We start from the raw sequence: 14,139 nt of genomic DNA on the forward strand, positions 1-14,139 counted from the left end.
GTGTGGAGAGATTGATAATATTTGTGGGTTGGTTGCTGCTTTCAGTTTTATCAAGTCTGAGGTTGGAATGTTGTAAGGTGTTGGTGTTGTTCCTCTGATGGTTGTTGTGTGGCTGGGGAGCTTGTTCTTGGAATAATTTGTTCCATTTTTTCTTTTTATGTAGGACGAATGCTGTAGAAAGTTTTTCGTAGTCTCTTTGTATCCACTGTATATTGTCAGGGAAAATGCGTGGATTTCTGTCTTTTAAGTTGTTGTAGTATATGGTGATATCCTTCCTGAGTTGGTCTCTTTTGCAGTAGAGTAGGTGAAGTAGATGATTTCTAATTTTCTCTGAAGTTCTTCTGCATAGCTGTGAAGCATATTTGGAGTTGTGTATAGTAGTCAGGGGCTTGTAGATGTTTAGTCCTCAGGGAACCAAGTTGTGTTTCTTGCAAAGGCTTAGAAAATATATGTCGCTGTTGAGTTTGGCTTCTTTCTTTTGGATTCACATAAATGAAATAACAGTTACTAATTTTTCAATAGCTGATTCTTTCTGTGTGTATGGATTCCTGAAGTCACAGCTTGGAGTTTTCTGAAGAAACCAAGTGTTGTTTTGGGTTGATCAACATTTTTCTTTGACTTGGAGGGCAAAGTGATGCTAATTATAAGCCTGACCCATAATAGACACTACTGGTATCCGTAATAGATACTACTGGTGAAAATATGATGAACTCCTATGGACAGGGTGCAGGCATAGAACATCTTGAAGTATTTCATTTACCATATAGTAAGTAAACCCCAGTTTCTCACTGTAAATGGTAAAAAAAGATAATTATTTTTTCTAACTACAGGTTGGGGGTCTCGCTCACCATGGTACTTAAGAGGGAAAAATAGTGCTATGCTTACACAGAAAAACATTATTGTTGGTGGACATGACAATTCTCCAATATCTTGCAGAGGGGCACTCCTTAAAGGGGGTTCCTGGCTTCTGTAGGTAGAGACAAACAGATTTTTAGAGGGGTCTAAGTACATATATGTTTAGTGAAATGTAATTCCACTAACTCCTTTTAAGTGTCAGCATTGTTCAGAAAGACTTTAGTGCCCATATAATATTTCATTTTGGCTTTGTAGAGAAATACATTCAGGGAGTAAGACTTACTTTGCACTGTATTTTTGTGATAGTTTAATTAGGTTATATGATGTAAGCCTTCTATTTAGTTTAATTCTAATATTATAAAAGCCTAAGTCTGTCTGTCTGTCTGTCCATAACACTTCATTCACACTCTGATTGGCTGATGGAAACAGCCAATCAGAGTGCTCCAAGCGTGGGGGATTACCACCATGATTCTGAAGCCACGCTGAGGACTGGACAGAGGGTTGGGAAGCCCAGACCAGCAATGCTGGCCTCGGCTCCCCCACCTCAGCCCCTGCAAGAGGCAAAACAGCAGCAGCATGGGACGTTAGATGGCGGCACTTCATCCCAGCCCCCTCCACCCACCCCCCCCCCCCCGTCATTCTTAATGGGAAATTGGCTAGTTTCTGATATAATTTCTGATTTGAGTATGGTACCTAAAGATCCAATGAAATTAATGGATTATTCGTGTATAAATATTACATGCACATAATTTATTTTTGTTTTGCTACTTTTAACAGAGTGGAATTACAGGATCGTGGTAGCACAGAGTTAAGGATTGAAGCTACTGTGGTTGAACAAATTCTTGAACTATTAGGTGCATCTCATGGAAATATTTTGGAATGTATTAATTTTGGATCTGTCTATTTTGGATCTTCCAAGACTGAAGAAGTAGTTCTATGCAATAAAAGCCCAGAGACCATGAACTGGGTTGCAGTGCTGGAAGATGATGCTGTTGGAGGAGAGATGGTAAGGAAATAGTGCTGTCTCATTTCAGTATAAAGATTTTGCTTTTTTCCCTTTTCTTCTCTATGTATTTTTATATTCTAGTATTCACACTTTTCCTGGTCAGTACAGCTGCTGAAAGATGAGACCAAATAACAGGACTGCTGCTATAATATTACTTTGGGATTAAAAGTTTTAGTCATTGTTAATCAAAGCAACAGATAATAAATAACTTCAGTGACTGTAATTTTACTTTTATATGTGCTATAATTTGTTGCATGATCTAGTGTGTTTGACTTAATTTACAGGGAGATCACTAACATTTCCTTTGTTAAAGAAGGTGAAGGGCTCATAGTGTTCAGCTGTCAGGGCTCAGAGTTATTAATATGATTACATTTTCAGTTGAACATTTTCTTTTTTGATCTCTTGTTGCTGTGAGAGAGACTCCAAAACCCCGGATGAAACTGACTGTTAATGACATTTCATATTCTGGTGTTATCTTACAGGGCACCGATATTCAGAAAAGTACAGATGCTGTTTTACAAGACACAAACTTCTTAGATAGAACAAGAGAACTTGATGTTTGCAGTTTAATCTCTTGCATTCCCAATCAAGGAACCTTGCAGCCTTATCAAAAAACTGTGATTACGCTGTATTTTAGTCCAAAGTAAGTACATAGTGCAACATTAAGAGATTGACATAATTAAAGACATAGCAAATTAATAGTAGCAAATCTATCAGCAACAGTTAGATGTATCAAATATAATTTTGGACATCACAGAATTATTTCTTTAAATATCACAGATCAATTCTAGTTTTTTATAATACTTATTTCTTCTATATAGAACTTAAACTTAATTACTTTAGTAATTTTTGGGCTTTTGTTTCATGAATAAGGTAGCTAATCATATGAGTAATTGCCAGATAAAACCTACTAATTGCTATTTAATTTACCCCTTAAGGTAGTTGCATATCAGTCTAGGCAAAGGGGTGTGATTCAACCCATGCTTTTTTTACTTCAGCATATGGAAATAACTTTTGCAGGCTGGAAGTTTTACTGAGAATCTTTGGCAAATTACTTTAGGGACAAGAATATAATCCCCTTTTCACTGTCTATTCCCAGTTTCTCACCCAGGAAAGTTCTTAAATTAAGGAGGTTCCTTATATACATGCTAGTACTTCCTGCTATATTTCTTCATTGATTATATAGGTCATGACAGCAGTTAATGATATGGTATTCTACATAGGGTGACCATCTCTCATTTCTTCCCCAAGACAGTCTCAGATTTTGGAGCTTGCCCCCAGGTGTGGGGTGCGGGCTGGCAGGGAAGGGAAGCAGCATGGTGTCCCTGGAAGGTGGCCGGGCAGGCTGCCTGTCACAGCATGCCACTCCTCCTCCACCTCTCCCTACAGCATGCTGCTGACTTGGGAGGAAGTGGGGTGGGGGGCAGTGTCCCAGATGTCCCATATTTCCAACCAGGATGGACAGTCACCCTAACTCTACATATATGCCCTGTGCAAGCCAGCCTTTATTTTCATGTTTCGCAGGAGTTTGTCTTTGGGATGCTAGTATCAGGATTATGTTTTCAGTTATAGAATGTTCAATAATTCTCTGATATCTTTCTGCACCTAGAATGTTGGATTTTGTTTTCTGGTTCTGTACAAAATGGCAGCTATTAAGTTCTCCAAGGGAACTGATTCCCTTACTGAAAATATGAAAATGATTAAGAGACTCTCTCAATTTTAAGTTTGGTAGCTTCATTTAGAATAGAAATTTCATTTTACTAAAACAGTATAAACTTGCTGGTCTGAAAGAACAGAGGCCTCACCTGGTTTATGCAGAGTTTTTTGCATAGTTGTGCTAGAAGGTGGGACACAGTGGATGCTTAGAGGCTACATGGTTCAGAGAGGCATGAGGTTTCATAGGCAACACCTTCATCATATGCTGTAGCAGGGTCTGGGTTAGCCTAGCATCTCCAGGCTCAAATCAGTCCTTGAACTCTTTAACCCACTCCTTTAATTTGGTCCCAGCAACACAGTCTTTCTCTGGGCTCAGCAACACAGGCTATAATGCCTTGGTTTTTTCTGCTCCACAGGGCTCAGCCAAAAGCATATGCAATGCAAAATAAATACACCTTTAACCTGGTCCTAGCAACATAACCTGTCTCTGGGCCCAGCAACACACGCTTCAAAGCCTTGGGTTAATCTGCACCAGAGAGCTCAGCAGAAAATATAAAACAATCCAAAATGAACACCCACAAGCAAGGGCTAGTTCTCACCCTATAATTTGCCTTCCTCCTTGGAGGAATGCTCCCTCCCCATGCAAGCTCCCCCTAAGTCCTCTACTCATCACTTCCTCATCTAGCCAATCAACTTCCCCTCATTATTGCTGCTTGCTTGAGACATCTGAGGCCCCTTAGGCATCTGACAAAGTAGGTTGCTGCCTAGGAAGGATCATGCTTCTGAACTTACTTTAGTCCTTGTGGGGATGGAGAACAGCTTGGTCTACCCTCTGCTTGTCTTCAGACTAATGCAGCTAATCACCTTGTTACAGCCTTATGTTAGAATGGATGTGTCTGTGTCTTTTGTTGTATTTGGAAACTGAGGAATCGCAGACTACTATGCCAAAGTAGTCCTATTTGGTTTAGTAATGTGTACAACTTTAAAAGCAAATTTATCTAGGCTTGCATGAGTGGCTGAAGGGGAAACTCTTGCTATTATAATACTAATCATTAGTATGGTTTATTTAAATCTTTTAATACTTGTGCAAGCATCCAACCCAAGATAATGCTTTACAGTTTTGGGGTAGTTGCCTTTATAACCTGTGGAATGAGTAGACTGAAGCTTTTGCTACAGCCTACCTAAATGGAAGTCACACTATGTGGGACAGTGCTCCCTCAATCCAGGAAGAGAAAAGGGAGCTGTGTTTCCAGTCCACCTCTTTTTAACTCTTAGGCTAGGGAAAGGCATTCAAAAAGCTGGAGTGTACAGACATTCATGTTTAATTCTAGAAATGCAGGTGCATGCTTGTAGTGGCTCAGGCTAGAACCCGGGGATGCTAGAGCAGGCCCTCCCTTCCATTTGCAGCAGCTGCAAGGCTGGAGGGAAGCTGACCTGGGGGGTGTGGAGGGGTAGGGGGGAAGCAGCCCTTGCCAGGCTAGTCCCCAAGGCCAGACACTGGCTGAAGCAGTGCCTCAGGCAAAGAGGGGCAGAGGGTGGGGATTAAATTCCCTTGTCTCTGGTCACAGCCCAGTGCTGCAAAGCATCTGGGATGCTGGGGGACTCTTGATTTAACTTTAAACCAGGAAGGGGTCTGGGACAGAAGTTGCATAAACTGATTTGACCCAAATCAGTTAAGTTTGATACTACATTCAACCAGGTTTATCTTAAACCGGTTTCAGCCATTTTGAAGCTGCTTTATGTGCACTGAACTTATGTTCTGTTACAGGTTTAAACCAGTTTCTGATCACTTAAATTGGTTTACATGGAACTTCTGTCCCTAGCCTTATTGTTAAAGTAGGGAAACTGTGATATTGAGCCTGTGATATACAGAAAGGGAAGAAATCTGTTGTATTTGCTCAAATGCAAGATGAGTATATTTACTCAAACAACATGGTGGGGAAAAACCCTAATCTTGGATACAAGTACTGTCCCAGGGCAGGCAGTGGCTCAGCTCTGACTTCAGCCCCAGCTGAGCCACTGTGTACCCTGGTCCAGGGTGGCTCATGCAGCAAGGAAGGGATATGTGTCCGGGGGAGTGTGGGAGAGACTATGTTGCTTGCCTTCTCACAGCCAGCCTCCACGACTCCCCACTTGCCTACCTTCCCTTACTTTCTGCTCTGGCCTCAGCCCTGACATGGCCAGACCCAGAACTGCTGTTGCTGCTTCTCCCTGATTGGGTAGGGCAGGGCCAGGTTGGGGCCACCACTGCTGGTGATTTTCTTGGAGCCAGAGCAAAGCAAAGTAGAGCAGCAGAAAGTAGCAGGGAGTGGGTGTGGGTAGTGGGGGACAGACACTGCTTGGGGAAGACTGTGGGTGGCAGGGACTAGGTATGTGCATCGTGCAAGGGAGTAAGGGGCATGAGGGGCAGGCATTAGGGGCTAGGCACAGACATGGGATCAGGGGCAGGCAGTATCTGGGTAGCATGGGAGGGTGGGGCAAGTGGCAGGGTGGACAGATACTGGGGGTGGGGGTAGGGGCAGGGGCTCAAGAGGCAGGCATCTCATTTGGTTTGCCCCTCACTTTCTGCTGCTACATTTATAATTTTCCATGGATTAAATCTAATTATTGAGGTGGGAAGGTCACCTTATATTCAAAGTTGTCTTGGATTCAGGTAAATACAGTACTTTTTAAATTTGTTGCCATTGCAGTTGCTGAAAAGTAGAGAATGTAGTAGTAAAAAAAGAGTAAACCATACCAAACTGTAAAAGGAGAAACTAAATTAAGAGATGAAAATTGCTCCTTAATAATCATGTGCATTTGATTTAAAATTTGTTAATTTTACAGGCAGTTTAAGAGAGACACTGGACCAATGGAATCTCCATCAAGACAGGATTATGCACTATTTTTGAGATTTGAGACTCTAGGAAGTACAGATGGCTTTCTGCAGTTGCTGAGTGGTAATGATAGGTCAATCAGAAAAAGTATGTTATCAGTAATATAGTGTATGTATATGTAAAATTATACTCTAGCCCTTAAATTTTTTAATTATTCACATTTTCAGATTAGTACTTTTAAGGGGGATCTGTACTTGTTTTGTAGTGACCCATATATTAAGTTAAGGTATATTCTGAATGACTCAAGGTCAAGGAAAAAGCCACCTTTGACTTTCAGAATTCTATCTTTGTGGTGAAGGGAGGGGAATTAATATTGAATCATTTATGTTACAAATGCCCATAAAGCCAGGAGCATTTAATTTTTAATTATATATTTAAATTATATTAAAAAGGAGATTTTTAAAAACATTTGGTCTTACCAAGGTTAGTGTCATTTCCATTGGAATGTCATTTCATCCTGATGTTAATAAGTAAAAGCTCTTCTCCATTTTGTATTATTCTATATGAATAAGCATTTCCATTGCGTATTAAGTTTGTGTACACTTAAACATCTGAAATACAGTGCTAGGAAAGGATGAGACGTGGACATCATGATATTTTATACATTTACATAGTCTTTGGTTGCACTAGTTTAAGACTCCGGTATGACTTGAATTCACAAGTTAATATTTTATATTTCTTTTTTTTTTACTCTGTTGTGCAGGGAATCTTTCTCATTGTGTGGAATTAGCTTTGACTGGCTCAGGACTTCCTGTCATATTAACTTTCAGTCCAGGACCAGTTATTAATTTTATGGACTGTTTCATGGGTGAAAACACACAGATTCTGTGCACTCTCAAAAATGTATCAGAGTCGCTTCCAGTAACATACAGTTTCCGCAAAATTGCTCACTTTAGGATTTTCCCTCAGAAAGGAAAAATAAAAGAAAAATGTGACAAGGTATTGTAAAAATATATATTTTTTCCATAAATACTATATTTGAAAAACAAGGAGACCATTATACTCTAAAATGGCTTATTCAGGAACTGTAATTTGTCCCAAAAGTAGTAAAATTTAGGAAAAAAAAATGTGTATTTTCAATCTTGACTAGCTATTTTCAAGGGAGGTTTCCTATTTTCTTTAACATGAGATGAAAATTTATGCTTAGGGTTATATACAGAGCTTATATATTCAGCCCTGTCCCTTCCCAAAGAGTGCTAGGCATTATCAGTTTTCAAAAAGGGGAAAAAAAAAGCCTCCCCTTGATTCTACAAAGTTGTAGGTACTTGGTATATTACTTATTTCTATAAAGTTAGTCCTACTTAAGCCTATATGGAATCAGGGCCTACCTGTAGCTTATTGTAGTAAATCACAAATATTTTTGACTATTTTTCCTTTAGTGGAATACTAAGGCATATTAAAAGATACATGAGCAATTTTAACTTCTGTGTACATGTAACTTGAGGGCAATATAGATCGCTGGTCTACCCAGTTGTGGGGAAATCACGGGGCTGGCTGCCATTTTTGCAGGTTGATCACGGTGGGGCCTCCCACACCTCTGGCTGAGGGTCCTTGCTAGCGCTGCCTCTTGCTTCTGATTGGTTGCAAGGGCTGTCCGTCATGCATCCCCACCCCTCACCACCGATTGATGGAGAGGGCTGGGGCTGCGTGACAGGTAACCCTCTCAACCAATCCGTGGCAAGGGGTGGGGGCAGCCACCATCTTGGGCTTTTCTTCATGCTGGCAGGCCCCATTCTCCCTGCCTCCCTGGCGGGCTGCATGGCTGGGCCTCAGCATCTTGAGGACTGCTAGGTTCTTCTGGGGAGCCAGCACTTTATTTTTAGTAAGTTATTTTTCGTAGATTTCGTGGGCATTGTTCCATTTCATGATTTCAGCAGGGCTTTGACTATAGAAAATGAACAACTACATTTTGCTACAGAATTGAGTTTGTACAATTCTTCAAGTATAGTAGTATCTAAGAGTTATATTTTGTATTTGCTAAATTACACGTAATAGTTATTCTAATTCAGAAGCGTATATGTAATAGTTGTAGTAATTGTGCATATAGGACCATAAAAATAAATAGGAATCAGGAATGCATATCTTTTTCAATAAAAAAATCTATAATACCTCTTTATTTGTAGTAAAATAGCAATGTTTATTTTTCCAGGATGTGATGTTTTCATTTTCTCCAACTCAAGTAGGAACCTTTAAAGTGAAGCAAGTTGTAGATATTATTGGCTTAGCAATACAGCAAGATAATTTACAGACTTTGAAGAAAACATCCTTTCATCAGATAAACTTAAACTTTACTGGTGTTTGCAAATCTAAACCAAAGAAAATTGTGTTCAAAATTAACTCTGGTAAGTTAACAAACCCCCTCCTCCCCTATTGCCCCCACCTTCATAATTTGCATTTATAAAGATCTTTTATAATAGTAAATTTCCTAAGAGGTCTTTGGAATTAATTTATTATTAGAGTTTAAGCCAATATTTTTTTTAAATCTCTGTAAAAGCTGTCTGATGAAGTAGATGGTTGCCTTTGAAAGGTCATGTCTCTGAGCCAGTTAAGCCTCAAAGGGCACCTATAACCATGCCCGGTGCCCACTTCAGTGCATGCTAATTAATGTGCATTGGAGCAGATTTGATTAATTGAGCCTCAGCATTGTGCAGAGATGTTGGTTTTCAGGAAATTTTTCAATTGGAAAATTATCCAATGCCCTAAAGAGTACAATCTGATATAGCATGTTTATTTGACTTACATTTAGTAAACAAAACTAAAAAAGTACCCCCATGATCATATTATGTCCCAATAGCCACAAGTATTTTAATTGAAATATTTGATTAGGAAAATAAAATTAAATTCAGCACACTTAATGTGGTTAAATGTTATATTCAAACAAATTCAAAGCTTTATGTGGAAATAATTTATTTTTATTGGAATACTTGTAAAAATGTAATGACAATACACAATGGCATGTACTTCCTTCCATTGTTTGTTTAAATTTAAGAAAAAAATGAAGGAACTGAAAACTGTTTAGCACACCCAAAGAACTGGGCGTGATATGTTGTGGTTGTCCACTCACCTACTTCAACAAAGTTTAACTCTTTTCCACTGAGGTCATTGCATCACTTCCAGTTTCACTGTCACTGTCTGTAGAATCACCTGCACTACTTATTAGTTCTATTTCAGAATCAGATTGAGGCAAATATGATTCAGAAGTACATGAATCACATTCTCTTTCGCTAAAGGATGGTTTTACCAATGAGTCTATGGGCAAGGGCAACTTATCATCACACTGCATCTTCTTCACTAATTGTGCTTCTGACTGATTCTTCAGACGCAAGAGATTTTGAGAAATAGAAACAAGCTTAACAGTGCATTCATTCGTTAGTCTATTCCTCTTTTTTGTCCTGATTGAGCTGAAAGCCTTCCAGTTCCATTTACAAGAAGCTGCTGTTGGTGGAATGCTTAGGATCCCTAGAGCAATCCTGGACAACAGCCAGGTGTTACAGTATACCTTCCACTATATGAGAGGAGACATATTCTCTGCTGCCCGCCAAATGATGTCTTTGCTCCAAAGTTTTTCTTTTGTGCTGTACTCAGCAATGTCTGTCATCATGGCTATTTTGTTGATGTTGGGGACCTTCTTATCTACTTCCATAATTGTATCAAGAGCGGTAGATAATTCATGTTCTTATAAATGTTGTCCTCTCTCTTGATGATCCAACAGGTTTTCTGCCAGATGAACTGGATAATAGCAAAACTCAGATCTCTTAGTAAACATTTGTTTTACTACTACTTCTTTTTCTTCTTTTTTTTGGATAGAGGTGAAGAAGGCAAAAGCTCAATTAGATTTTCATTTTGTTGTTTGAATATCTTTGGAATATTTGAAAGGCTTGGTGTATCTCCTTCAAGTTTCTTGATAGCCACTGAAACTGGTAGTAGCAAATTGAATGCTCCTTAAATTCGAACCCAGAACACGTTGTTGAGAATTTGCTTCCGAATGTTCACGGGAATAATCTGGGATACTGTTTTCTATTGAAGCACACTGCAAACAGTTCTTCGCAGCAAACTATGTAAACACTTTGTAGGCGAGCCCCATCTACTTTCTCCTGGCAATAAAAGTGCATTTTCCTTCCCCTGCTTCTTTTTCTGTAATTTCTTCAAAGTCTGATTAGCAACATGATGATTGTTAAATACCTTCACAATCACTTTGCAGTTTACCAATATTGTCTTCATTGTATTCACACGTACCATGTCCTTTGCCAGAAGATTCAACCCATGAGCAAGACAGCTAAATACTATTAAATGAGCATACTTTGCCTTTAATATTTGCCACGCACTTTCATGTTACTTGCATTATCAGTTACAATGGCTTGTATCCTGGAGGGATTTGCAGTTTCAGTCTCTTCACTCAGTAATTTGGCCATGTATTCAGCTGTATGTTTAGAAGATTTGGTAGGAATTGCTTTCAGGAATATTGGTTTAGGTGTTGCTAACGTAATGTTCAATAAAGGATTTCCTTGTATATCAGTCCATGCATCTGACATCAGAGTCAGTGATTCTGCTTGACCAATCCTTTGAATAACCGTTGTTTGAACTCTGTCATACTCTCTATCTAAGAAAGAATGTGATAAGCGATAACATGATGATAACTTATATGATGGGTGAATTAGTTTGTAATGTTCCTTCCTGTATTGATTTTCAGTTATGGAAAGAGGTGTACCACTTGCAAATATAGCCTGAACTAATGTCTCATCAGCTTTTTCATGATCTTTTGACATTTTGTCCACAAAGCTTGATAAAAAGCTTGACTGTCTTGAACAGCTACTCATGGTGGATTGCATATCTGGTGACAGTGATCATGAAAGCGAGGATCCTACTTCTTCCCCCAGACCTGGCAGCTCAACATTTTCTTTTTCCATTTTTTGCAAATCTGCTATTTCACTTGAGCTACTAAGTTCCTGCAACAAAAGCGGGGAAAGATTTTTATTTTAGCCTATTCCCTCAGAAGGAGAAGCGGCAGGGAGCTTGCTTCTCCCCTCCCTGCCAGAAAGAACACTCTGCTGCTCAACTTGCTGCTCAGGTGTCCTGGGACTAGAGAGCCAAAGGGAAGTATAGTCTGACCTCTGCCTTTGGCTAGAGGACTAAGCTCGCTCTGCTGGATTGAAATAGTTAACTATTTATCTATTATGTAATTAAAAAAAAATTATTGTTAAGCCTAAGCCACTTTGGGTGCTTAGTGCAAGCAGAAAAGCAGGATACAACTATTTTAAATAAATAAATATAGTCCAGACTTGCATTAACAGCTTTTTAAATTAGAATGTTTTAAAACAATATAGATGCTAGTCTATTCTCTGTGTTGTTTAACGTATTAATTTGTTTACTTACATAGGATTCCTGAAGTAGACTTTTCTCAGATGATGTTGTTCCACCACTTCGTTGTATTAGATTTCTGTGTATGGCTTGTGTTCTTTCAGGACAGTTTCTACATGTTATTAAATGTTTCTTCATTCTTGTTGCATTGTTAGCATACTCCTGCCTGCAATATTTCCATCTGCCAACTTTCTTCCTTCCTTTAGTGGCTTGAACTTCAATATAATGATGCCACACTAATTTTTTTTCTGATTAGGCATTATTATGACTACTTCAAACCCGAAGCACTAAGGAAACACTAACAGATCTTATGAAAATACTGCCAACTTCCCCAACTCAAGAAAAGAAATGTGTGTTTGCTGAGCTGAAAGTGAAACAAATTAATCACAGTTTTAGTTTTGCTTTCACTTGCGTTCTGAGATGAAATAAGAATTTTAGCTTTGGTTTTGATTTGACCTGCACAGCCAATTAGGTGAATTCATAACATGATTTTTGGTTTGGATTATTATGTGAGTGTATTTACCCTCCTGTTTACAAATCAATAAAACATATATGTACTCTCTTTCACACTTTCTAGGGATACTCACCTGAAAAATGTTAATTACAACTTTGAAACTGCCAAGCTTGCATAATATTGTATTGGCATCCAATCATTGTTACTAATGAATTTTATGGAACAATGTATTTTTAGAAATGGAAAATTTCTCATGAAAAATAATGTACTGGAAAATTTTCCAGAAAATTGCCCTCCCATGCTAGGGCATGTGTAAAGATGCCCAAAGGTGCCACCTTCTGCTTATCTTGATTATGTTGATAACGTCTTTTTCACTGTAATGCACCTCTCCCTGTAGTGTTTGGTTTGAGAAACATGAAATACCTTTATGACAGAAATATGTGGAAATGGGCATTTACTAACTGGTTGCTGTTGCGTTGAAAAGTGTATTTAAAAAAAAATTGTTGATGGTGGGTATATTATCCAGTTCCAGTTTTCCAAAATATTATCAATTGATGATCAATACTAATACATCTCTTAACTGTTTAGTTCAGTGGCTAAACTCCTTTCATCTGTCCCAATGCCTCTCTGCCTTTCCATTTTGATAACTATTCATTTTTCTAAAGGCTATATTTTCCCACTTTACTGAGCGCTTCACACTGCTTCTGGGGTATAGCGTGGCATGCACTGGTGATGGGATATCTGTTTGAAGCATATTTATTACTAATGCAAGGTAGGGTTACCATATGTTTGAGTTTTCCCAGGCATGTGCTCTTTTTGGATCCTCAGATCTTTCTCTGGGCGGGTTTTTAAAAAATCTGATCAAATATCCAGGGTTTTGGCATCTCAAGTAGTTGGATTGACTGAAATAAGGCTACTCAAGTGCATAAACATAAGTACATGCTGAAGTGGTCAGACAGGAAAATTTGTGGCATAACTGGGAATTGAATCTAACCCTTCTACATCCTGTGTCAACACCATTGTCACAATATCTTTGCCTTTCTTGACTGAAGTTAATGTAAATATACGTCAAGAAAAACAGTAATGTATCAGAGCCTTCATTTTCTGATATGATTTTATTGTATTACTTTTTACAAGTTAATAAATATATTTTTATGAAACAAAATATTATTTTTGAACATCCCATTTTAAAATGCTTAACCTAATTTCATGAAACATGTTTTATTTCAATCCTAAGGTATAACACCAATGATTTCTAATGCAACTGGATATTTCATAGCTGATGAAATGGGACAGTACAGTGATCCTGCACCAGTGGCAATGCTTAAGTCAGCTCAAACGCAAATTCATACGCACACAATAAATAGGAACTGTAAGAGTGATGCACTTGTAGCCTTTCCTAATGACCGCTCAGCCAGCATTAGGCCTAGTGAACGACATAAAAAATACAGGTAATGTAGTACGCAATATAATGTTTGGGTATAATTCTTGTATAATAAAGGGCTTAGTGTGTCTGTCTGTCTGTCTGTAATGCTCTTGGAGTAATCTGATTGGTTAGTGAAACAACTAATCGGAGTGCGGAGTGCTGCCATGACGGAGGTGACAGAGCAGAGGGGCAAGGCCAGCACCACTGGCCTTGTGTCTCCCTGGCCCTGCTCCTCAGAGGCAGTGGAGCGCTGCCGTGACGGCGGGTGCAGAGGGGACTGAGCCGGGGGGCAAGGCCAGTACTGATGGCCTCCCCTCCTCCCCCCCTTCCCCACTCCATCCCTGACATCATGGTGGCTCTCCGCTGCCTTCAAGGAGCAGGGCTAGTGGGCGGGGCAAGGACAGTGGCGGTGGCACGGGGTGCTGGAGGAGGGGGATGGAGGGGATGGCAGGGTAAGCTTCCCACCGCTCCTGGGAGGTGGCAGTGGCGTGGGTGGTAGGTGGCTGTG

The 14,139-nt window shown here is 39.4% G+C and overlaps 1 protein-coding gene across 1 annotated transcript in view; it reads left to right on the forward strand.

Annotated features, from left to right (window-relative positions):
- CFAP47 (cilia and flagella associated protein 47) overlaps positions 1 to 14,139 on the forward strand; it is a 757,346-nt gene that overhangs the window by 53,073 nt on the left and 690,134 nt on the right. The window contains exons 5-10 of the mRNA XM_014520638.2: positions 1,633 to 1,861; positions 2,344 to 2,504; positions 6,344 to 6,480; positions 7,097 to 7,332; positions 8,543 to 8,735; positions 13,443 to 13,656. Coding sequence (XP_014376124.2) covers positions 1,633 to 1,861; positions 2,344 to 2,504; positions 6,344 to 6,480; positions 7,097 to 7,332; positions 8,543 to 8,735; positions 13,443 to 13,656 — 1,170 coding nt within the window. The remainder of the gene's footprint in view (positions 1 to 1,632; positions 1,862 to 2,343; positions 2,505 to 6,343; positions 6,481 to 7,096; positions 7,333 to 8,542; positions 8,736 to 13,442; positions 13,657 to 14,139) is intronic.

The sequence above is a fragment of the Alligator sinensis genome, unplaced genomic scaffold (genome assembly GCF_000455745.1).
Source record: "Alligator sinensis unplaced genomic scaffold, ASM45574v1 scaffold243_1, whole genome shotgun sequence".
Classification (NCBI taxonomy): Eukaryota; Metazoa; Chordata; order Crocodylia; family Alligatoridae; genus Alligator; species Alligator sinensis.